This window comes from Anastrepha ludens, chromosome 5, assembly GCF_028408465.1.
Source record: "Anastrepha ludens isolate Willacy chromosome 5, idAnaLude1.1, whole genome shotgun sequence".
NCBI lineage: Eukaryota > Metazoa > Arthropoda > Insecta > Diptera > Tephritidae > Anastrepha > Anastrepha ludens.
In genome coordinates this window covers 105,115,999-105,141,933 of record NC_071501.1, presented here as the reverse complement: position 1 = coordinate 105,141,933, position 25,935 = coordinate 105,115,999, and the positions used below count along the sequence as shown (strand labels likewise).

At 37.7% G+C, this 25,935-nt stretch overlaps 1 protein-coding gene across 8 annotated transcripts in view; it reads right to left on the bottom strand.

The window, feature by feature from the left end:
• Positions 1–25,935, bottom strand: part of LOC128863137 (apoptosis-resistant E3 ubiquitin protein ligase 1) — a 59,995-nt gene that overhangs the window by 17,252 nt on the left and 16,808 nt on the right. Inside the window, exon 1 of one of the 8 annotated variants that reach the window (XM_054102109.1) lies at positions 16,655–16,944. The exons of the other annotated variants lie outside the window; for them this stretch is intronic. Within the exon in view, the coding sequence (XP_053958084.1) occupies positions 16,655–16,730 (76 nt within the window). The 5' untranslated portion in view covers positions 16,731–16,944. Of the gene's footprint in view, positions 1–16,654; positions 16,945–25,935 lie in introns of those variants that run through there. 8 annotated transcript variants of the gene reach the window in all.

Below are 25,935 nucleotides of genomic sequence, written 5' to 3'. Positions count from 1 at the left end.
AATTTTTTCACACTTTCATTGTTTTTATGTACACAGAACAATCCTCGATTTATGTATTTCTCGGGAATTATCTAATCATCACTGAATAAGCGAAAATATACTCGCTTGTGCAAATATGGAATTTATATTATCCCTTTGATGATGGCTTGCTCGCCTCACGAAGTAACACGCAGCCACGCGCTTCCTAAAATTTAGCTAATCTTTTTGTATGCATTCCACAACAATACCATTTTATTTGCGTGTGCGTGTGTGTGTGCAAGTGTATGTGTTTACTTATACTTTTATTGATTTCTTTTGTGTGCAAACAAAGAAGTAATTTTTCTTAGTATGACATACGAGTTTGAAAACGACAAAATAAAAACGAAAATAGCAAATCCAAGCACAAAAATACAATCGCTTGTGTGTATTTACTTATCACACAATGACAGAAACGATTCACAGCGCAAAGCGTAAAGGACACAATCTGTATCATCCTTCACAAATACAAAGGTTAAATATACACATACTTAGGTATGTTAATGTATGTGCTTGTGTGTGTATCTACTTGCCATTGATTCGATTTTATTTACCATTGTGTATCCCTGCTTGAGTGCAAAATGATAAAATCGTAGCTTTGATTGCCTGGAAAATCGAGTGGGTTGGGTGTGCCGGCCATTTTCGCAAGTATTGCATAAAATGCGGCAAAAAGTTGAATTATCCACGGCTGAGAAAAGTGAAAGGTATTAGAAAGGCTAAAAGTTGATCACTACGTAACCAGCCACAATCGCCTCCTCTCACTTCTATGTGGATACTTATAACTAACTAACTTATAACAGAACTTATGGCAGGACTAAGTATTATTGACTGGTAAAGGCAGAGTTTACATTTACTACCTGTTAGCACTTTAGACTTCAGCAATTTTTTGTTGCCGTAATATGCTTTGTTTGCTGCCAATATTCTGTCTTAACCTGCATCGTGACTACTGTTGTACTATAATTTTTTATTAACACTCCCAAATATTGGAAGTGTTGAGCTCCATCAAAGGTAAATGTCCCGATTAGGATGTTTTCAATATTTCATCTCTCTTCGCTGAGATCTACAGATATTAGTTTTGCCTTCATTTATTCTAAGCTAGTTGCAAAAAAAGAAAAGGTATCTCGCTCTTATATCTTTCTTTTCGAACTGTGAAATCATTGGATTCTTTGTTTGTGCCCGATTGCCCAAAAGCTTTGCCTTTGGGTCTTTTTTTAACAGCTTGAGAATTTAAAATGATAACACAAGACAGAAATATTGTTGGAATGCATTTTTTTATTATAAACTGGTAGATAATTTCATGGCATTTATTTTTTTAATATGATATCCGGCATATGTGCGCCGCGGCTACAAGTTATTTGGTCCATTCGAGCTGTCCAATAAATCGACTGTTAAGTGTGGTGTATGGCAAATTGCGCCGTTGTGTTCGAATCGAATGCCGTCGATATTTAAATTTTTGGAAACTAAAATCGATCGCGCTCGTCATTCATCGTAACGGCAGTTCTTTCCTCGTTTCGAAAGAATTAAGGACCGATGATGCCCTCAGAGCTTTATGGAGTTAGGGGTAGTGAATCCGACAAATACGTGTGGAGTTATTCAACAATTAACCAAGAGGGCTCGGGCACTCCGGAATCGACAGCAAAACTTTAAATGATTTTTTCTCAAAACTATGTTTTTTGAACTGGTGATCACTGTAACTTAAAAACCGCTTGGTAAATTTTAATAAGATTTATACTGCTTTTAAAAATCATAAAAAACTCGTACCTGATTGAAGAATTCTTTTTGCAAAATTTCAATTTTTTTTAAACAATTAATTGTTGGCTTTTTTTCTCGAAAATCTGAAAAATATTTCCTGAGGCCGTCATATTGTTAATTATTACATACAAGATTATCTATTAATAAAACTAATTTCTCTTGTCCGATTGATTTTAGATGAATCTCCAAGAACTTGTACTGATCACCGCAAGGGACTTCTGGGGAAACGAGCTCCACACAAGCAGCGATAACTTTTACAATTATTAATTTTTTTTTTTAATTCTGCTAAAGTCAAGTAGAAACACGATGTATTAATGCTATGTATTTTTTTTGTAAACTAAAGCAATTGACTAGCAAACAAAAAAATCATAATTTTTCGGACCTCTCACTACCCCTAACGCCTTATGAACTTTGCGAACAGAAGTAAGTAAAGTAAGTTTCCGCAATTTGAAAGCGTTGTTTTGGCGTTAAACGATTCATGATGGCTTGCCAAACTTTTCTGAATAGAAATGTCAACACAGTTTGTCTTGCTCCGCTGTCAAGCCACAATTCATCTTCTTTACTTGCAAATTCTTAATGCAGAATGTAAGCGGTCACAGTAATAAATTTGTCATTAATTTTAATACAAATGCGATAAATATTTCTATACTATATTATATATAATATTTTGCCAATTGTCGCTGCTTCGGGCTGCTTCAACCAACTACCCAATAGTCCTTAATCCTGCCCACTCCCTTATGTTACGTTGCCAAGACATTTACTTCCTTTCAATTCCTCGTTGCCTTCGATTTTATCTTGCACAATCAGTTGCAACAACTCATTTTTAGGACCACGCAAAATATGAGGAAAATATGCGGGTTTTCGGTACTTTATCATTAATAACAGCTCTCTATCCTTCCTGAGTTTCGTTAAGACTTCTTTGTTATTCACTTTGTTTGTCCACGATATTTTCATCATCCGCCGATAGCACCACATCTCAAACGCCTCTATTTTATGCATACTCGTAACCTTTAGTGTCCATGGCTCCACACCGTACAACAAAATAGACCAAACGTAACATTTAAGGTACCGAAGACGTAATTTCATGTTCAAGCTTTTATTGGAAAGAACTTTCCTGTAATTGGAAAGAACTTTCCTGTAATTGGAAAGAACTTTCCTGTCATTGGAAAGAACTTTCCTCGCTGCTTCAATCCGACATAAAATTTCTCTGTCCTTTGTCCATGTTTCGCTAAGCCAACACCCTAGGTACTTAAATCAGGATACTCTTTGGATCGGATTGTCATATACATAAATGTTTGAATTGGTGATTTGTTGAGAGTTTTTGAAACAACCATGAATTTGGCTTTATGGGTGTTACTATTTAGGCCGTATTGCAGACTTTTTCCGCTGACTTCTTTAAGGAGATATAGCAGATCATTAATTTTGTCAGCCAATATTGTGGTGTCATCGGCAAATTGTGTGTTATTTATTATTTCGCCGTTGACTTTTATACCTAAGCTTCTTGAAATATATATTTCCAGTATAAATTGAAGAGCATTGTTGATAAAATACATCCTTAACGAACTCTTCTTTTGATTGAAACATCACTCGTCACATCATTTTGTAGTCTCACGTTCGCAGTTTGGCCCCAATACAAGTTGAAAATGCACCTTATTTATTTTTCATTAATGTCCGTTTGCCTTAAAATGTCAAATAGTTTGGGTGCAGTACCTTATCAAAAGCCTTTTCTTAGTCAATGAAGGATATATATCTTTTTGGACGTCTTTGCAGTTTTGTACTAGGACTTGAAGGCTGAATAAAGCTTCACATGTTCCCATAGCTTGTTTGAGTCCAAATTGTGTACGACCCATTGATTGTTCGCATTTTGTAAATAAACGGCTGTGAAGGGTCTTAAAGAATATTTCAAGCCATGACTCATTAAACTAATGAGTCGATATTCATGGCATTTGTTAGCTCTGGACTTTTTAGGCAACGGCACGGAGGTCGCCTGCAGCCACTCCTTTGGATATACACCATAATCGTTGATTTTATTAAATATTCGAACCATATTTTCCTATATTTTCTTCATCTACAAGTTTATATAATTCAGCTGGAATTTCATCCGGCCCTAAGGATTTTTTACTTTTGCAGAATTTATTGCTTTTAACACTTCTTCCTTTGTTATGCTTTGTCCCGACAATATAAATATGTACAATATAATTTTGACGTGATAACGTCTTATAATTCGATTTAGCCGGCTGCACGCATGAAAAAATGTGTCGTTACCTTACTCATTTGTCGTTACCTTACTCATTTATCGTTACCTTGCTCATTTGTCGTTACCTTGCTCATTTGTCGTTACCTTGCTCATTTGCCGTTACCTTGCTCATTGTCGTTACCTTGAATGAACTGCAAGCGAGAGCGCGGAACGAACGACAAAGATCACAATCGGCCCCCGCGTTCGGCAACGTTCGACATCTGGCTCTGTCCTACTTTAGTGAGCATATATATGTATGTATATGCGCATTTGTATATAAATTCACATACTTGTATTTGCATATGCCTTCTTCCTGTGTGCATGGTAATGAACCATTTCTCTGTTGAGAATAGGACGATGATAGAAAAAGTAGGAAATGAAAGGGAGTGTTTCGAGTGTAAAGTGTTTTGAAAAAGGCAAATCGATGATGGTGCCTCTTAGTGTTGTTGACTTATTAACGTCTGATGCACAATCGAAATTGAACATATCTTTCATGAATTTGATAAATTTTCGTCATTTTTCACGTTTGTGTAAATGTACACTACCGGTCAAAAGTTTGGGTTCACTTGAAAAATTGTAAACAATTTTTAAATAATCATGATTTTCTTCGTCAAATATTTTTTAATATTGTTATTTTACAGAAAGTAATTGTGTTTAATACAAAATATGTTTACTTTTAAAGAAACCCGCAAGTATTTGTTCATATTTTCGATTCCTCGAAATATCCGCCTTTTGCTCATATTACAGCATCGCATATTCTGGGCATCCTATCAATTAATTTACGCAAAGATTCTGCTGTTATTTGATTCCAGCAATTTTGCAGAAATGTTCAAAGTTGTTTTGTATTAGTAGGTTGCAATTTTCGTACTTCTCTGTCCAACTCGCCCCACAGCAACTCGATCGGGTTACAATCCGGCGACTGAGGAGGTCATTCCATATATTTGAGTTGTTTTTGATTTTCTTTGGCTGCAATGTAATCCTGGCAAAAAGTTGAAGTGTGCTTAGGATCGTTATCCTGCTGGAAAACGAATCCGCTGCCCACAAGTCTTTTCCCACACGGAAAAGCGTACCGTTGAAGTATGTTGCGGTAGACTTTTTTGTCCATGATACCCTCAATTTGCACAATGTCTCCAACTTTGTCTCCAGCAAAGCATCCCCAGACTAACACTAACCCTCCACCATGCTTAAATGTGGGAATAACCCATTGGTTCATCATTCGTTCGTCGACAAAACGACGAACATATTGGCGGCGTCGTTTGTGGAAAATTTCAAATTTGGACTCGTCCGTGAACAAGACTTTAGACCATTGTTCAGTTGTCCACTCTTTATGTTTTTTAGCCCTATTAAGTCTCTTTACTTTATTTTGTTTTCGAAGTAAAAGTTTTTTGGCGGCGACGCACCCTTTTAGGCCGTGGTTTCTTAGTCGTCGCTATACCGTCGAAACAGATACTGGAGCCTCGCGCGAGGAATTGAGTTGTTCGCGAATTTCAGGGGCTGTTAGAAAACGATTTTTTTTTTGCTTACAACACGTATGAACTTATCCTCTCCTTTTGACGTAGTTTTAGGCCTCCCAGAACGATGACGACTCTGATTGCACCCAGAATCGCTCTTTCTTTGTAACGTTCTCATGACAGCAGTTTGAGAGACATTACATTTCGAAGCAAATTTTCGCGCTGAATAGCCTTCTCCACGTAGTGCTACAACGACTGCTCGTGTTTCTACACTAAACTCTGCTTTCCGACCCATTTTAAATAATAAAACAAGAAATATGTAGTTTTATTTAAAATTTAATAATTAGAAGATAATTTTTGTATAACGTCGACTTGTATGTAAGTTTTTGTAAAACAATTATTTTTTGGAATACAAAAAATTGTTTTACTTACCTTTTTGATAACAAAGATTACACCAACAATTAGAAATATAACTCTTGAAGCGAGTTTTGCAGCAATAAGATGTTACGCGTAATAGGCACTAGACGCACTGACAGAATGCAGCAAGTCATAACACGTTTATGCTTGATCTACGCGCCTCCCACAGTCACTTTGTAAACAATAACAATCTCCTAAACTCAAACTAGTAGCAGAACGCACGTTTAAAAAACAAAACCACTAATAAGCCGACTTGATTGTGTAAAATTCCAAAATAATGTAAGTGAACCCAAACTTTTGACCGGTAGTGTAACTTGACCTATTCCATTGCAATTCCATTTACCTCCTCCTCTATATCCATAGAAAATATCTATCAAACAAATAAAGTTCAAATTTTCTTTTGAAAAATGCAACCAATATTTTCTTATGATGTTGTCACGTTAAACTATCGTCAGTAAACCGACTTTACAGACAACCTCTTTTTTAATGTTCAAATCGAAGTCTTGCCTGGATTCATCATCAAATAATCAATTCATATATTTTTCCCAAGTAGTTTTTACTTCTTCTTGACCTGAAATTATTTCATTTCCGTCGTTCATGAGAACACCGAAGGCTTTTTCTGTAGACACCGGAATTTTCTTTAATTTTTTTATGCAGAGCATAAGCGTTGTGCAATAGTTGCAAGTTTTCTATTTCAGAACACTGAATGCTTAGCCTGCTTAATTTCTTTTTGTATAACATTGTGCAGTCCCTTGTATTCTGTGTCATTTTTAGACTTAAATTTTCGTCCTTCTTCCGCCAATGCTAATATTTTGTCAGTCATCCATTTTGGTATTCCTTCAATTTTCTTCTGTTTCAGTAATTAATTGTTTACGCCTTTTTGTGTGTGACAATCGTATTTTAATGTTGGCATTTAATAAATTGGGTCTGATGGTACATCAGCGACTGGGTATGTGGTAACTTTTGCGACTGATGTTTGGAATCTTTTATTTATTAGAATGTAATCTATTTGGTTTCTAACGATATTACCGCCACTATCTTTAGGAGATTCCCATGTATAAATTCGCCTTTTTGGTAGACTAAACCTTGTGTTAGTTATCTTAAAGTATTCTTTCTGACAGAATAATTTCGGATATTGATAGTTTTTCCGCAGCTAAAAAAACACCCTTTAATTTCACAACGGCCATATTCGCCTGATTTACATTTTGTGTCACATCTGGATATTCAATAAATTAAAATGACTTCTCCGGCGACACCGCTTCAAGTCCATAGAATTATTTAACGTGAAAAGGTGCGTTATGTGAAGAGCGTTACGGAAATCGAATTACAAAAAAAAAAACCTTTTAAACAAAGTCATACGCACATACATACATAAATATTTATGTGCCAGTTTGGAATTTTGATAAGTTTTCATCGCATGAATAATGCAAAATATTTATAGTTTACTGCAATATTTTACCTCATCGCGTCAAAGGCGAGGAAAACGTTGCACTAATTATTTAGTAGCACCTCACTCGAAAATACATTCATGCATACAAGCATATACTTGTATGGATACACACGTATATACACGTACTCATACACATGCAAAGGGCTTGAAGGCCTAAACCGAAATGTGGGCGTAGATGTTTCGGTGGGAGCTTTAGTGGTGTGGCGACGATAAGGAAGGGCATTGCTGGCGCCAGACGAGATGGACATTTTGCATATTTAATGGACACATATCACAACATTCGCCATTCAAGTACACATAACACTTTAGCATAATAAATATTTACATAGCTAAGTATGTGCATATGTTTGTGCTCTCCATACAAGCGCACTTATAGTAAAGTATGGATTTACATATTACTAAGTGTAAACTATTCCGTGAGAAAATTTTCGCAGGACAACACTTTACTGTCGACATGCAAAGCAAAACAAACAAATGTAAAAAATAGCAAAAGCAGAAACACTGAGTCAGTGGAAATATTTATTATTTTCGCTTCTACAAAAGTATCCAATATTCTAGCGTATTTAACAAGAACAAACGAAAACAACGATCTGGTGACGGCTGACCAAGGCACTCTTAGGTTATAGAGGAATCACTTCTCCCAGTTGCTTAATAGTGGATGTAGCAGCGCAGATGGGAAAGTAGGCACCCGACCTAGACAAAGTGGGAACATCTATTAGGAGACTCAAAAACAACAAAGCCACTGGAGCAGACGGACTTCCCGCCGAGCTATACGAAGCTAGAAGTGTAGAGCTGACAAACCGCATGCATCAATTCCTTTGGAAGATATGGTCGGTTGAGAGCATGCCAAGCGAATGGACCCTGAGTGTGCTGTGTCCAATACTTAAGAAGGGTGATGCTGAAATCTCCGCAAATTACCTCGGGATAAGCCTGCTTAACATCGCCTACAAGCTCCTGTCGAGCGTATGGTGTGAGAGAACAAAGCCCATCGTCAACAAACTGATTGGACCCTATTAGCGCGGCTTCAGACCTGCTAAGTCCAAACCTTCACAATACGCCAAATCCTGGAGAAGACCCACACAGTGTTGATAACCAACAACTCGAAGTTGTGAAGGACTTTGTCTATTCTTGGGACCAGTATTAATAACAGAAATGCATCTGAGAAGTAGGCAACTGAGAAGTAGAGCTCTCTCTGGAATGACTAAACTGGCACTCTACAAAACGCTCATCATTCCCATCCTAATATATGGCGCAGAAGCATGGACGATGTCAACAGCGAATGAAAAAGTTTTGAGAGCCTTCGAGAGAAAAATTCTGCGTAAGATCTTTGGCCCACTCCGCGTTAGGGAGGAGTACCGCGCACGGTGGAACAGCGAGTTGCATGAGCTATATAGAGACATGTACATAGTTAAGCGTCCATGGACAAATACAGCGGCTACGCTGGCTTGGCCATGTCGCCCGCATGAAAGAAAACGCTCCAGCAAGGCGAATTTACGGCACGGTACTCCAAAAAGAAAGGCGTGGAAGAGGAAGACCAAATCTCTGTTTTCACTCGATATTTCCAACTGGCACTAACGAACGCAGGACAGAAACACCATTTTGGATTCGGCTAAAACCGACACACGGTTGTAGCGTCACATAAATAAGTAAGGAAGTATTTAACAAGAATTCGATTTTGATTATTATCAACCAAGTAATTTGGGCCAAACAAGTTTTTTCATGTCTCAACTGGACGTTTCAATCTTACTCCATCTATAATAAACTCATCAAAACCAGGCATCATTTATCCAGAGAAGATGTCTACCAGGAATGAGAGCTACTTATACTTTAAACGGTATTGAGACTAGGGTGGTTTCAAACAAAACAAAACACAAAAAGATTTGGACTTCACTCTGGGGTCACACTTTAATGGGTGAAGTACGTGTCCAAAGCAATAAAGACTCTAATGATCTGCAAATATCATGCGGGATAATCCTGACAAGACTATCATTCACGAAACTGGAACGCTTGACAGAGGTAGTGCCTACATTTCCGACATTTACGTTGGAAATGATCCTTGCGTTTACGGCGCTACATATGAGTATTACTATAAGTCATAGAGATAATCGCTCTTCTAAGCTTCGTCACAAAAGGTTCTGGAAAGGGAAAAACGGTGTCATCTCTGAATATATATAAGAGGAACTCAGTGCACAGCTGCCTTTTGCTCAACTATCCACAGATGAAATCTATAAGATAATAAAGGGAAACGTGGAAGTAGATACATAGTTTGGCAAAAGTAGCCATGGAAAAAAAGCCGATACGGACTGAAATTTTCTTTGCCGTGGGACCACACACAATCAAAGCTGAGCTCAGGAAAGCAAAGCGGCTATTGAGAAAACTCTATCGGAACCAAACAATGAGATAATGCCGGACAAAGAAACAACTGGCACGCATATCTTTTGTTGTAGGGCCAAGCTCCTACTCTAATTTTTGGTAAGTGTCTTGATGTTTATCCACAAATGGAGGAATCCACAATTTTATGTCGGCCCCGAATGGCAGATGTTTTTTTATGAGAAGCTTTTACATAACTTTTTCATACAGCCGGCGGTTTAACCATTGTCTGTCGCGGGATAACCGCTTTAAAACAAAGCGTTTCCTTTTATTTGATATTTCATACACACAGTGGGTCTCGAGACCAGGTCCTTCCGAATGGTAGTCACTGACAAACACATTCTGCTACGACAACCAAATTGTTTGCCTCACTAAGAACAAATTAAAGATACTGAAAGATATTCTAACAAGTCGTCCACAGCTAATCTGTTGACTGAGAAATTATCTGCACATATGGGTTGGTCGAATGACGTACGAGTATGCAGTTTCCCGGAACTTAATTGCAGCTGAACAGCGGCTAACGGGTTGACAGGGAATGATCAGATGATCCACTTCTGTCGGTTAAACACAATTGCGCCGGACCGGTTTTCAGCTGACATTTTGTGTATACAATATAATTCATTTTATAAATGATCTCGTTTTCTATATTTGTGAAGCAACTCTTTGAAGCTGATTCTTAAAAAAAAATATCTCGAAATTATCAAGGCGAATTCATTAAAGGTGGTAACACTAGACCAACCATAATGTTCTGCTAGTTTGATTGTCAAAGCAAAGTATTGAGAAACTAGAAAACAAATAATGAACTCGTCTTGTTTCATTCTGAGCTGACACCCACATGGACATGGAAAAGAGAAAAAACAACTCATCTGATTTAACAAAAGCACCTTTAATAGATTAGCCTTGTAAATTATTGATAATTTTCAGGGTTTCTTGAGCAAATCGAATATTTTTGCCTTGCTATTTGTCTGCTGTTGCTTCTAAACAAATAAATTATCATCAAGTAATCAGAAAAGAAACTCTGAGCCTTCAATAGAAAGGAATCTAATTATTTTGACGCCTTAAAAACAACCGACCGCAAGAACTCCGTCCCCGCCGTAACTCTGTGCAATTTCATGCTACTAAATGTGATCGAAATTTGACAGCGGGTACCTGACAACCCGTTACCCGCTGCATTTCTGTTCAAGGGGATAGAGTGGGACGACCTATCAAGGAGGCGGAAGAAATATTTTGGCTCAGCAAGCCTAGAGTCACAGCAGCTTTACCCGCTATCGCAGAACATAACTCAAGAATTTCTAAGTAGTTTAAGTCTGATGCAATCGTTGTGTGTAGTTAAACAACTAGAGCGCTGGGAAACCTCATTTGTTTTATTGTTTATAATAAAGCATTAAGGCATGACTATGGCATTTATGCATACTATTATATCCCTTGCAAGAAACTTTTAGATTTTTTTATATTTTTTATACTCATTTTTTATTTTTACTCAGCAGAATTTCCTTCCCGGATTCGGATATAAACACTTTCCTTGTTGTTTAATTTCAAATGATGGCCTTTGTAGTAGTTTTAGTAAGTTTGAGTAAATATTATATGTTAAAAATGTAGGTCTGTGTATGTGTGTATGTGGGTGCACAACAACACAAATTATGTACACAGTTTGTATAAAAGTTATGCCAATTTTGGCATTGAGTCTTAGATGACTGCATCATTGCCATCAGATGTCCTTTCAGCAACAAAATAAATTTCTTGGCAATTGACAGCAAAGGACAGATGAATGATTTTGGCGCCAAACTATAATGAGTTTATATTTTATGGGGTAATAGTTGTTTCGCTTTTTCTTTCACATCTAAAAATTGAGTTTCCTAGATCCCATAAAATATTAAACATTTTGTGCCATTGAACGAAGTTGTTTAAGAGGCTGATTTATGACGCATTGGAATGCTGGGTATTTAAGTGCCTAACTTAAACTTTTATAGCTCGAGTCTCTACTGTCCAGGCTTACTGAACATATGTATTGTAGTTCACTCTATAGTCAGTCCTTATTTTCTGCAGTCGATCTCTGATAACACTGTGCGACAGTGATATTATACTTTTATGGAGACCTAGTACAACTTGTAGGTATAGTAAAACTAAGAAAAATGGTATAGGAGAAATTTCCAATACACCCCCAAAATCTCATTTTATGGCCATAAAACCGTTTTTCAGTAGGTTGATGTGAACAATCACTCCTAACTTCGCCAATTTCCATCCGATTTCGAATTTGTTTTTCTAGTTCGAAAGAACAAAAACAAACCTTTTTGACGGTGTGTTGACAATTTTTCTGAAAGGACAACTGACGACACTGTAGACGGAAGTATTTGGAATTTTTTTATTTTTTCTCTATTTTTTCAACTTTGACATAATTTTTACGATATTATCCGATATTGAGAGTTTTGCGCCGAATGAGCTATATTTGACTGTAATTGAGTTAAAATTAATAGAGTTGTGTGAGTTTTAAGATTTTTTTTTTTTTTACTAATTTGGTATGTAGGTATAACTTAGTATAAGGCTTTTTTTACAAAAAAATTGTTAATGATAAAAATTAATACAATTTACTATGAACTTTTTATTTATAAACATAAAACTGATTATTATTCCCGTACTTAAGTAGTTACTTCTCAAGCTTGGAAGGTTTAGAAAATAGCAGGACTGCAGTCCTTTTTTCCGCACTGCCTTTGATATTTTTGAACGCAGTTAAGAGAAACTTTTGCTAGGTTATGATGGCCGCGAAAAATTTAAAGCCGATACAGCGAAGTATCGTTTTGAGAGCAAAGTCTTGGATTGAATCTTTGATCAAATCTACTAGTCCAACCGTTAAAATCGCCAATATGGTGGGGTAGATTATACAGAGATTTTTATCGAAAAGCCTGGAGGTTTTTTTTTTCCTCAAAAAAGTAAACATTGACACGAAGGCGCTGAACTGCTTCTTAAGATTTTTCTAATGCCTAACAAGCGGCACCAATCTTTCTCATGTTGGTGCTAGCCGATCCCTTCCCAGTAAGAATAGCAAATAGCCCTAAAACAACGAACCTTGGATTTGTTCAACGAACAGATGTGTTTTAAGGTCATTATTATTTATTAGGGTCAAGTGTATTTCACTTTTCTTCAGCCTCTCATCAAACGTCATCTATGGCACGATTACTGAAGATGCTAAAAATATTACCGATTCATAGTGCTGGCGGAATAACTCTTTCCATTGCCGGCTGTTGAATTTAACCGCCATTCCATGCGGCAGAAGCGATGATGCAGCTGATTTTACTTAAGTTTTCTTCATTATTCTCTGACTTCTTGAAGAGTAATCGGCTTACAGATGATTTTTATTAAACAAAAAATACAAAATTTACAACTCACACGAAATTCAGCACTAATGACTTCTATGCGGCAAACGAGCAACGGTAAAAAAGCAGTAAAAATGCCTAGCTTACATTTATTTGTACTTGCATGTTTGTATGTATGTATGTATATACTCGAAGTCATAAATGGCATACGAACGTGCAGAGATTTTCAGGCATAGCTGAAATATGCATGATGGTTTGTGCGAATTTGCATAGCTTTGCTTTTGCGCCTTAATTGCTGCAAGGATTTTTTTTCACACACACAGTTCCACATATATTCTTTACGTGGCAAGCGCATCTGAGCTGAAAATGTATACACATAAGAGCATAAGTATATATGTAGGTAAATATGTAGGTACATATGTATGTACCTATAAGTGCATATGAATGTGAGTGAGCCTGAATAGAAGAGTTGTGCTTGTGAATGGAAATCAGCAAATCGTCCATTCATACACATGTGCGCAGACATTCGTTATTTGGGAGGCCTTTAAGTATGCAATGAATTGCATAATGCTTTTGGCTTTGACCCAAATTGCAAATACAACATACATACACACATGTATATGTATATGTGTGCGCTTGGAACCTGTCGAGAAAACCCAAACTTGTGAACCCATTTTCAGGTGCAGAACTAGTAGCAATCCGCTAATTGCGAAGAACTTTGCTCCTCATGACACGAACAGCGACATCTACTCTCTGAAGTCTTCCAAGTGGGATGCATCCGAATATAATTGAAGCATTCTACTGGTTGTTTATGTGGAAAAGCGATGAAATACGTGGTAGTTATGATTCTCAATTCACTAGACGCGCACGAATTCGTTACATGTATGGATTTCCCTGCCGGGCTGCGTTCAATTGCAGGAGTGTTAGTGGCACGTGAGCAGTTTGTGAGCGCGTTGGCCACGTAGTGGGCGAATTTAAAACCAACGTACATATATTTCGAATTGCTTTAGGTAGAATTTCATGCCAAATAAAGAAATGAGCTGGTCGAGATTGGCAGTTGCAGGCAGTTTCAAAATTTACAAAAAAAAAAAAGTTTCATAACATTCGGCAATGAGCTCGTGCAGACAAGATGAGTTCGCAATGCGCGTTTTTCTTCTGCTTCTTGAAATAAAAAAGTAAAACACAACTTTGCTCTGATTTTTTATACATTTTTAAGTCTTTATAAGCCTTGGCAATGATTTTCTTTTGTTTACTGATTTTTCGCTGACAAAAATTCCTAAAGTTTTGTACTTCTGCCAAAAGACTCACATTCGTACAATCAACTAATCCGATTCAATCAAGTGCGAAACTTTCAGCATCAGCTGAATGACAAAAGTTTTTATTCTCACTAAAGTTTTGCGAAAATCAACTTTAATGACAATGACTTAGTTCTTTAGTAGGTGTATCACATGGTGCAAAGATTTTTGAAGGTGTGCTCTTTAGTAGGCCGTTATTCGGCTCTGAGCGAGGGGATGTGTTTACAAAAAAACTCAGATTCCTTTGGTGATATACGCAAAAAATCAACCAATGGCACTTCATTGCCGTCTGAACAACGACTATTGGACGAGTGTGTGAATACATGTAAAATGATCGTGCCGAATTCGGCTGAATCTCTCAAGTGACGTGCAGCCGAAGTTCCCCTCATCATTTTCTTTTTCACCATAGTTAAAGAGCAAACCTGGTAAATCTCCCATCCTTAGGTGTGTTTAGATTACAAAAATAGCATCGCCTTTCGGTATCATTGGCTTTGACTTTTGTATTACAAGGTGAAATCCAAAATAAACAAGACTGGCGTCATAAAAATGTTTTTGATGGCGCCATCTTTTTAAGAAGTTGGTGAGTTGGAAGTTACAACACTAGCTGACTTCCACTGAAAGCTTGGTGACATTCATTACATCTTAAGTGTCATTATGTTTGTGTCATGGGTACAAAACTGAGTTTCGAACAAAGAGCGAACATGAAACGAAAAAAAAACGTTTAGCGAAACATTTGAATTGATGAAACAAGTTTATGACGATTATTATCTATTTCGTACCAGAGTTTATGAGTGGTTTACATGTTTCAGAGATGGTTCTCAGGACATACATGACAATCAACATACGGGCCGCCCAAAATCAGTAGTCACCGCAAACTCCATCGAAATTGTTCGTAAATTTATCAAAAATAAACCGAAGCCATGAAATTCGTGATATCGGAGTGAAATATCTCCAAAACATCGATTTATCGCATTTCAACTGATCACTTGAGCTTACGAATGGTCTGTGCACGTTTCATTCCGGACAAGTTAACTGAGGACCAAAAATTGCTCAGAATTCAACATTCGAAAGACCTCACTAAAGAGGCGAAAAAAGATGAGAACTTCCTTTACAACATTGTAATTGGTGATGAAGCTTGGTGAACCTGAAACTAAGCGTCAAAGTGCCGAATGGAAGGCCCCAGACGAGCCACCACTCAAAAAATCGCGTTCGGAGAAGTCAAAAATCTAGTCGATGCTCATTTGTTTTTACGATTGTCCACAAGGAGCTCGTGCCAACGGGCCAAACCGTTAATGCAATTTTCTAACTTGGCGTTTTGAAGCGTTTGTTGCATCGCATTTGGCGAATTCGCCCTGAATACCGCGCAGGAGGAAGCTGGCGCTTGTTGCATGATAATGCACCATCTCATCGATCCACTCTTGTGACTGATTTTTTGACTAGAAATCGCATTTTAACCATCAATCACTCATCATATTCGCCTGATATGGCTCCCTGTGACTTCTACCTTTTCGGAAAATTGCTTTTGGCCAAGAAAGGAAAACGTTTTGTGTCCGTAGAGGCCATCCAAAAGGCTTGTACCGGCATATTGAAGGACATTCCGGTCAAACACTCTTTCTAAAAGCTTTTAGATGGCGCAAAACAGTGTATCGAGGTCAGAGGGGACTATATTGAATAAATAAACTTCAAGTTATCAAAGCTCCTGTTGATTCTATTTTACCAGTCTTGTTTACTTTGGACTTCACCTTGTATATATGTATATATCAATTTCAAGGTAAAGATATCTTTAATTCAATAATATTTTCAAACGGCGTTGCCACCTAATTTTATAAAAAAAACTATTAATTAAAGGATTGGATATGGGTATAAAAAAGAAGCTGTAATTGAAATTATTTTTGTATATCGTTGCCATCTAGCTCCAAAGTGTAAATGGTAAATAATGTTACAGGTGAATTAAGCATTAGGGCCCCACACAAATTGTAATTGAGAGCATTTAAATTAAAAATAATTTTTGAACGGCGTTGCCACCTATTTTTTTATACAAAACGTATTGAAATTGTCTTATAAAATACGCTAGATAAAGGGGAATGTCAACTATTAACAGAAATTGTTTGCCTTTCCTGTTCAAAAATGTTAAGCGTTCTATACGCGGTGACTATATTCAGTATTTCATTTCATACGCAAGCGAAGCCACACGCGCCAGCTAGTTTAGGTATAAAAAAACCCTATTTGCTAAAGATACTCGACTTTAAATGTTTATAGTTTTTTCGTTTAACAAAACCTTTCACCCATGTACACGCAATGGTTTAAATGCAATTCCTTTTCTCCTCCCCGTCCTTCACCACATTTTGAAAACTCACCTGATGATGATGACTGCGAATGACGCATCGTTGTGGCCATTGCAATGGAATTAATTTCCGATTCTGGTGTCCACATTTTGCTGCGTTGCGTTTTACATATATGTATGTATGTTTTTATTATTTATTATTTTACTTCTAGTATTTTTGAACACGTTGTTTTATCGATTTTTTGTAGAGTTTTGATTGAGTTTCATGCATTGCTAGGTACGTACGTATATGTGAATAGTTTTTTTTTATAATTTGTACCATGTTTTCAATGTTTAGTTTTTAAGTCTAATATTACTTAGTTTATTGCTAGAAAACGCGAGCATCTTTATAAAATTTTCATGAATTTATTATTGTTTTTATAAAGTAATTTTACATAGCATCTATCACTTCAAGTATCGACCGGTTTTGAGAAGGGACGGACTGAATAGTTAATAGAATACACTTTGTTTAATTTTCTTGATTCAAAAATCATTGACATTAAAAAATTATAAACATCTTATTGATTTTCACCTAGAATAATAATCATAATATTTTCAATAAATCATAATATTTTTATGGAATCACGAACACTTTGGCATTCTGTTGCCTTTAAAGTACGTCTTCCAAATCTAACAAATACTTCTTCATTCTTTGAAACTTTTTTTATTTTCCCTACCGAAACCTTCAACACTGTCTTCAATAAATCAAAACTAGTATCAGTCGGTGGGGTTAACTCACTTTCCAAAAAAAAAGTATTTAACACGTGATAAAGTTCATAATCATAATATAATATTTTATATACCAGTAAGGCGGGAATTGAAAAAATTTGCATAAACAAAGGCTCGATAAATGATGCGGCTATCATTCCTCTTCAAACGAAAGTTTTTCTAAATTCGCATGAACACTTCTTCGCCCAGTTCGTTGTCGACCAATGCTAGACTATCTTTCCTTTTTTCAATAACTGACGTTATAATCTCTTAAGCCACTTTGTCCCACGTAATAATGCAAGTGATATGAAATCTTGTCCAATACTTCCTTACAGGCGAACTCTTTCTTGCTATAACAGCACAGTATTCCTCTCAGCGCTCTCAGAGAGCCAGAGAAAGAGTCGATCGGTAAATTTCCCACCAGTACGCGCAATAGCGATTGTCTTTCGTAGATAGAATTTAGCGTGCGCTGGGGTCAATCGTCCCCATATCATTACATTGTAGATAGAAAAATACGTACTGGGGGTGCATCACGCTCTTTGCATTATATTTCAAATGATATGAGATTACGCCCATCTCGGACTTACCGACAATCTCTTTCTTGCTATAACAGCACAATATTTCTCTCAGCGCTCTCAGAGAGCCAGAGAAACAGGAGATCAGTAAATACCGATTTTTTTCGCCAATGGTTAGCAAGGAACGAAAAGATGAAGCAACTGGTTTAAACAAACATTTCTTAGCAGCGCTACCTAAAATTACATTTTTGTTAAATTGTGAGTTATACCAGAGTTATGTGGTATAACCATGTTCGCTAGTGCCGAATCTTGCCCGATAACTTTGTTGTTACTTTCACGTGCAAATGGTTCATGAAGTGAGCCAAGCAGAGACATAGCGAGCAGAGAAGTGGCGAATAGAGGAGGCCTTAAATATTCCGCCAGCGCACGCAGGAGCAATTGTCTTTTCGCAAATACGATTTAGCGTGTGCTGAGGTCAATCGCCACTGCAGCATTACATTGTATATAGAAAAATACGAGCTAGGGTTCTATCCCGCTCTGTGCATTACATTTGATATGCCATGCAGTAATCCATTTTTAATTTTTTCTGAGGAGATGATGAAAGGCAAAGATAAAGAATGCATGAACTGTTTGGCTGGTTTGGTTTAAGTGGCTGCACTAAGAAAAGAAGGGGTCGACTTACAAGAAATATAATACATAATGAACAGGACCTACTTGGACTGGTTAATTGTACAAAAAACCAAACAGTTGAATAATTACCAACATTGAAAGATCTTCGCCACTCTAAAAATGAATGAGGAGATAAATTTGAACTCCCAAAATCGAAACAGCAGAGAGGAAGATACTGAGTTGAATCCACCGCACTGTCCGTCGAACAAAAATGTTTGCATATGAATTAGTGGTAGTGTTGTATCTTTACAAAAAAATTTAGCTTCCATCGAAAAATACTCCATTGGGTCCTAAACATGGTTACTATGGCCTTAACTTACTTAAAAGCTTACTTGATTGCTTTTGGTCCACGTTGTTATGCAAAAGTATTATGTGGCACCCTGTAGAAGTAGCTTTAGTTTTATGGAATCTCGGGCCATTCTTCAGTTTAGTCTCCACACAGTTTTTGGTAGTTTTTATGAGCTTACTTTCTGAAGTAGGAACTTTTCAATGAGCTACATACCGATATTTTTAAGAAGGGTCCCAATCAAGAAAAGTTTTAGCTAAGTATTTAAAAAAATTTATAAATTTTATTATATTTTAATATTGAATGCTCTATAACTTGTTAAATGATATGCACTACAAAGTTTTTGAATAAGAGACCTCAGCTGCATATCCAATACACATTTCGGTATCAGTGTCACAGCCAACAATTAAATTACGGAGTAGCAAGCGCTAAAACCGAAACCAACAACAGCAATAATAACAATGTTAAGTCATTGTAAATGACACTGCAAGGATGCTGATGCTGACAAAGGCAATAATGAAATTGTTTTAGTGGCCAGAACAAAAATTTTGTATAGACTGACAAAGTTTTTCAATGATGGAGAAGATGAAATGCGGAAGAGGAATGAGCTGCAAAACTGAATGGCTGCTGCAATGTGCTAAATTTCTATAAGCGCTAGGAAATGTATACGCTAAGATACATACACACAAACATACATAGGGGCATTGCACAGTGTGTGTATGTCTATAAATTTATATAAGTAAGTGACTGAGTATCTGAGTAAATGTACCAAAATGTAGTTAACACAGCGGTCACTGTCATTCGCAGTAACTAGGAATGTCTCACAAGTGACTACAGAATAAAAAAAAATTGCACAAAAATGAGTCGGAAAATAGCACAAGTCCGCCCATGCAACCGATTCGCGCAGGCAGACAAACATTTAGTCATTTTCTGTGGGAGTCCTTGTTGTTGTAACGCAGCAGACACGCCATTACTCGACAGTGTGTTTGCCAAGAAATGAGGCGTGAGCGCACACAAAACAACTGAACTTAAGTGAACATTCGACTAACTGATGCACGAGGAGCGAGCTTGAATGTAAATACAAACATGCACATATACATATATGAGTACACGAAAGCAATGAAAGCGAAAGCTTAAATACATATAAATAAAAAAATAAATGTGAAAATTATCTACTGAAGATACCGAATAGTAGTTGCAGGCGAATACATATTGGAATACCTCTTACACATGATATGTTGCATACATTTCGGCGTTCGTCAAGATGTGATTTGAACACAGATCATAAACTTACCGCTTTATCGTTAACGGAATTAACGATAAAGGACTTTTCACGAATTTTCGAGCTTTAGAAAAGCTGCTCCAGAGTGTAAGCATGTAACAGTGCTTATAATAGATGCGGTCACTGCTTTTTTACAGCTGACTGTAGCCTGAGTAGGAGCTCTAAATTTGTGGTTCAGAGAATTTCGGAGAACCAGTAGCGCTACGAGTTTCTGGATTCAACCTCCGTTTAATAATAACGCTTTTCGAAAGTACCATGCAACAATGGGTGCCGCATTTGTGAAGCATTCTCAAGACATTCACTATTGGGTAGAAGTTCGGTTCACACTAATATTAAGGGCTTAAGTTCTAAACTATTATTATTAATATTAACAACTCAGAGGCCCTGTCATAAGATTTCGTGCTATCCCACTAGCCGACCAGCAACTATACGTTCCAGTTACAAGTTCCGCACTCTACAAGTGCTCATGCTAGTGAAAGGCAGAGCCTGTCAACTCACTCAATGAATAGCAGCTGGGTAACTAGAGGTCAATCATTTTGTCCATTGTTCAAATATTGCTTAGGATATTTTTCATAAATTTTATATTATTTATTGGATATCTTCTGAACTATTTTTTGCGGTCTCTGTAGTATTTTTGACTCTGTTTGAAATATGTCTAACGAAGTTTACTCGTCCTCATGATATCGGAACCTAAAATTCGCAGCCTTGCTCTAGCAAATGCGGGACACTCACAGAGAAAATGCCCACTACTATCCACCGCCTCTAAACAAGGCAGGCAATTCGGGTCCTCAATGATTCCAATGCAATGGTAGTCATATGTTGACCCCATGGATTGTGTCCCGTAATACCTACTATCAATTAAACATCTTTTCTTCCAAGTTTTTGAAAAAGTTCAACAGTTTTCGGGCTTGTCACAAAACACTTTGCAGCTCTGCAGCGTTCTAGACTCTTTGTGTAAATTGCATACATAATTGCTGATCCAATTCATGATTCCTGCGGAACTGATTCTGATTATTGGCTCTGGTCCCTGTGGGCGAACCGCTGGCCAATTCACCGACAATTTCATTCCATTAAACACCGCAGCGTTCTGGAGCCCATATAAATTCAAGCTTATTCTGTCTTGCAACAGAATTAAGCTCCTTTTTTCACAGCCTAGTACTTTCGCTCATACATGAATGTCAGCGGTTTGTATTGGTCTGTATTCTTGTGAGGTCACATTCGAACGGAGGGGTAAAAGGAAAAAATAGACAAACAAGAAAAAGTTCATTATATCGCAACTGCCCCGTCGTCCACTCACTCAGGCTGACTGACTGACAGCTTGACTGCCTGCCACCGCGTACATTGCGCCTAGATGCACACTTGTAACCTAATCATGAAATTATTTATTTATGTTGCTCTCATTGTAATGATGCTGCTGCCTCAATTCAGCTCAGCTACGTACTTGTATAGTCGGATCGTCCTTCTTGTGCTTTCGGCTGCCAGTGACACTGTCATTTTAGCTTATGTGCCAATAAGTATGCCACATTTGCATAGGTATGTATACACAGTGCACTGTGGTCGACTTTGACTGCCTGCCGGTCGTGTTGCTCGTTGGTGAACTTGTCGTGCATATTACCGACTGTTCATGAGTATTGTGTCCCTTGTTAGCTGCCCATCTACACCAAGTTAAATGCATGATATGGATATGAACAAACGTGTACGTATGTATGTGTGTAACTAAGAGTTAAGTTCACTACCAGCATCGAATGTGTGCACACTCGTACTCGTATATGCAAATATTTAAGTGCATGGCATGTGGTCCGCAACTGCATCTGATATTTTCTAAAGTGGCTGCAATACAATGGCTCATTATGAGCCAAGTGCAACACAGAATTCTTTGTCGTTACTTCGACTGTGCATGTACGGATGGATGTTGGTCGCTTGGCTGTCTACTTGGCGCGTTGGCCATTATGTGGGGTTTTATGTAGTTTTGAACCGCCAAAAATGTTATGTGGCATTTTGGCTGCTCAAAAGCGAGATTAATCATTGAAAGAATAAAAGCCAAATGTCCTCTTGTTCAAGTTTATTTCTACATACATTTGTCTACGAGGGTAAATATTTAAGTAAGAAATGCTTAAGTATAGAAATAAAATAAATGAGTTGTAGTATTAAAATGTGGAGAGCAACTGTTTACAGAGAATAGATGCAAATTTTCTAAGGAAAAGTAATTTTCAAAAAAAATCTGCCACACGCCTTTTTCAACAGAATGCTTAATTAGTGGAATTATTTTGTAGTCATCTTTATTTCTAGCAACACATACATTCTCAATGTCTGCATGCATTTTCCCCCTACAAGTGAATGAAACGAAAGGCGAAGGTCTCCTTTACGCTTGAAGGATTTAGCTTCACCTGGTGTGTCCAACTGGCGCCGGTTGTCACGAGAAAGAAACGACTGGCGCGCTTTGTTAAACTCGACCAAAATCGTGTAAGCGGTTATCGCGCCAGTCAAGTAGGAGAAGAATGAAAATGCGGTTTGTACTTCGACCTCAGGGTCTTTTGTGCTCATATTTTATCTTATACAATAATTACTTTCCGTTCCTCCCAACTTATCTCGGTTATCTATTCCCACCCGATTTTCTGATCGTACGAGTTCATAATACCCTAAGATGTGGCTGTTGTTTTTTGCAATAACTTAACTAAATCCTGCCCAAATTCGGATACCAACCTTTTAAGCGCCATCATCAAGGAAGAAAATTGTGCCGAACTCACAAGATCAAGGAACCTGGAATCAGCTGCAGACTTTCAAAATCACATTAAAAATAAATTTTAGTTGTCATATTTTCATATCGACATCTATGGTGGACTTGATGATCCGCAATCCCACACGTTTTTGTCTAAAAGACAAATTACACGTAAAGAGTGACAGTTTAAAATTGAAATTTGAAAAAGACGGACCAAGAAGTACCGTGAGAATAGTAACTCCTAAAACACTAATAGGCTAAAAAGCACATTGTGTTCAAAGCCTTGGAATTTGAAGGTGCAGATAGTCAAGGAGAAGAGGATAGAAGTAAGAGAAAGAAAGAGATAGGATAGAATAGGGAAATAGAGGTAGTTGGACATGTCAGAATTTTCCAGACTCTTTGGTAAATCTGAAAATATCCTCCAGAGCGAGAGATCGAATTTTACTCACTCTCATGACATCGCAACCCAAAATTCGTAGCTCTAGCAAACGTGGGACACTCATAGAGAAAATTCTAAGCGCTATCAGGCTCCTCTAAACAAGACAGGAAAATGGTGGATTGGATGGATTCTAATGGCGGCCATATACCGACTCCATGGGTTGAGCGCTGTAATAACACCGACCGAGTGACAGTTGGGTGCAGATCGTGAGTACGACTTTGGGCATGTGCTGCTGAAAATGCCATTTCGGCGATGGAAATATTGTTATGAAGTTTTTGGGGACTGAAATTGACGATAGTTATGAGCTTAGACGATATTTAGTATCAGCTTGTTGGCGCGCCAAGTCATACAGCTGATCAAATAACAGCCGCTTAGGAAATTATATTCGGCAATTTTGTTAGAAGCGATCTTGATCACCTCGGAGCGACAAATATATTTCTTCATACCGGTATTTTGTAAGTAGTCGTTGAAACTCGTTGTTTTGCGAATAACCTAGAAGCGATAAAGAGGAATATTGCCCAAATTATGAGCGAGCTAGAGTCACAAATTGTCAACATGGTCTTAGAAAATTTCTTTGATAGGATATTATACTGCAGCGCCAACCAAGACAGTAATTTGAACGAATCGAATGTGTCCAAGTAGCTCCACTTCCTCTACTACTTCCTCTCCCTTTTTCCACCATAGCTATAACTATAATTTATTCCTCTAGACAGATTATTTACTGCCTCACATACTTATAATCACAAAATAAATATTACAGTAAGATGATTGCGGGTCTCAAACCCAGCACACAACCAAATATCCTGAGTTGTTTCGCCTTCTTACATTAGCTCGCTCTCGAATGGATGTTCGGAAGCTACCCAGCGGATACTTGGACGAAGCCCGTAAGTTGTAAGCACCTTGGACCGTATGCAGAAGAATTGACCTGGTCACTCCCAAGTGAATAACGATCAGGAACTTTCCCCACTTGTGTGGATTTCTACATATGGAAACATTCTCCAAATTAAAATTTAGTACTACACTTCAACGAGCCCTACAAAGAGCAGGATAGTGGCAAAGTAGGTGTTCCAAGTTAACCCTAGCGTTCGCTTTCGTTGCATGTGTTGCACGCGTAGCTCTCGGCTAGTCCCATTTTGGCTGCGTGATGTGGGGTGAGACAGAGTCCCGTCAGTACTCCAACCAATATTTTCTTTTCAAGAGATTGATAAAATAAAGTTTGGAGCTTTCGTATTCCAAGTCCTTAGTATAATTTTGGTAGATTTGTACGAGGTTGAGCGTTCCCACATCTACTGTGTTTCCAGAGTTAATGAATGAGTTCAGTTCCGTTTTCAGAAAGGACAGTGATGGGTATTTGTCTGATGTGCTCAACCACGGCAAATGAATACCTGTCTTAGTGAGCTCATCAGCTCTCTCTAGTTTCCTTCTATTCCTTTGTGTCCTGGTATCCAATAAATAGTAAGCTGCCCATTTCCGCAGAGTTCATTCATTTTGGATCTGCATTGTTGAACAAATATTTAGTTAATCCAAAGATGATTAAGAAGGAGTCCATTATTTTTGGTACGAAACTGCTGACAACTCTTCAGGCGTAATTAAAAAGTGAGAGCCAAGATGTCTCATTCTTAGCTTCTCGAAATCAGGTAGCTAAAAAGTGCTGAGATATTTCTTTCCCAACTCTCTCCCACAGCTAGTGCATGCTGGTGTTCTTGTTCAACGCTCGCACCCAACCAAGAACAGATCACAGATAAGCCACGCGAGTCGCCATCCTTTTTTGCACAAAGCAATCCCCTTATAAGTTCGTTGCTTAGTCAAGTCATTAGTCATACAATTCTCTGCAATATCCCTGTAACGTGATACCCATATGAGTATACAACGAGTAAGCTTAAGTTTTCATTGCCGCCAGCCTATCGGATTCAATTTGTATATCCCTCAATCGGTTTACGGAAATCAGCGGACTTTTGCGCTGGATAAATACTTAAGGGATACTTGAGGATAAATGCTCCCTACCTAGGTACCTCACAGAAGGCTCCTCTACAATGTTGTTCACTCTACATCGCACCACTTGTGAACACTTTCAGTGGCCCCTGCTTCCAAATATTACACACAGGAAAGGACCTAACTTGAGAGTATGTGGCTGAAGAAGGATCCAGTACGTATCTACTTACAGCGGGCATGAACTTGAAGTTCAGAATAATTTTGAAGCGCTCACAGTTTTCTGCACCTCCGTATAACTACTACTTTTAGACAAAAAATTTAATACGATACTTACAGCTCTCACACCAAAAGTTATTGGCTGGAACTTTAACAAGTATCGCTTACTAATTTTGCAACGCCTTGCTTGAATTGCAAAAAAACAGATAAATAAATAAGAAACTACATGGCCTTTTAACTTTATCTACCATTTGCCAACCTGCTGAAAAAACTTTCATATTTATTAGAGGAAAGTAAATTTCAAAGCAATGCGGCTTATTACAAAAGTATACCTACAAGTGAAAGCTCTTCACTGCAACAGGACACAAATTACTATGTCGCGGCATAGCGACTTAACTTGCCTCCACTCGTGTAAGACACGTATCTTTAGTTTTGCTTGAAGTAGCCATACGAGTGCATTGGGTAGGTACTTGGTAATGACCGTCCAAAATAGTTACATAGTTTTCAACGTACAATTATTGTCGCCTAACTATGTACGACAAATTTCCG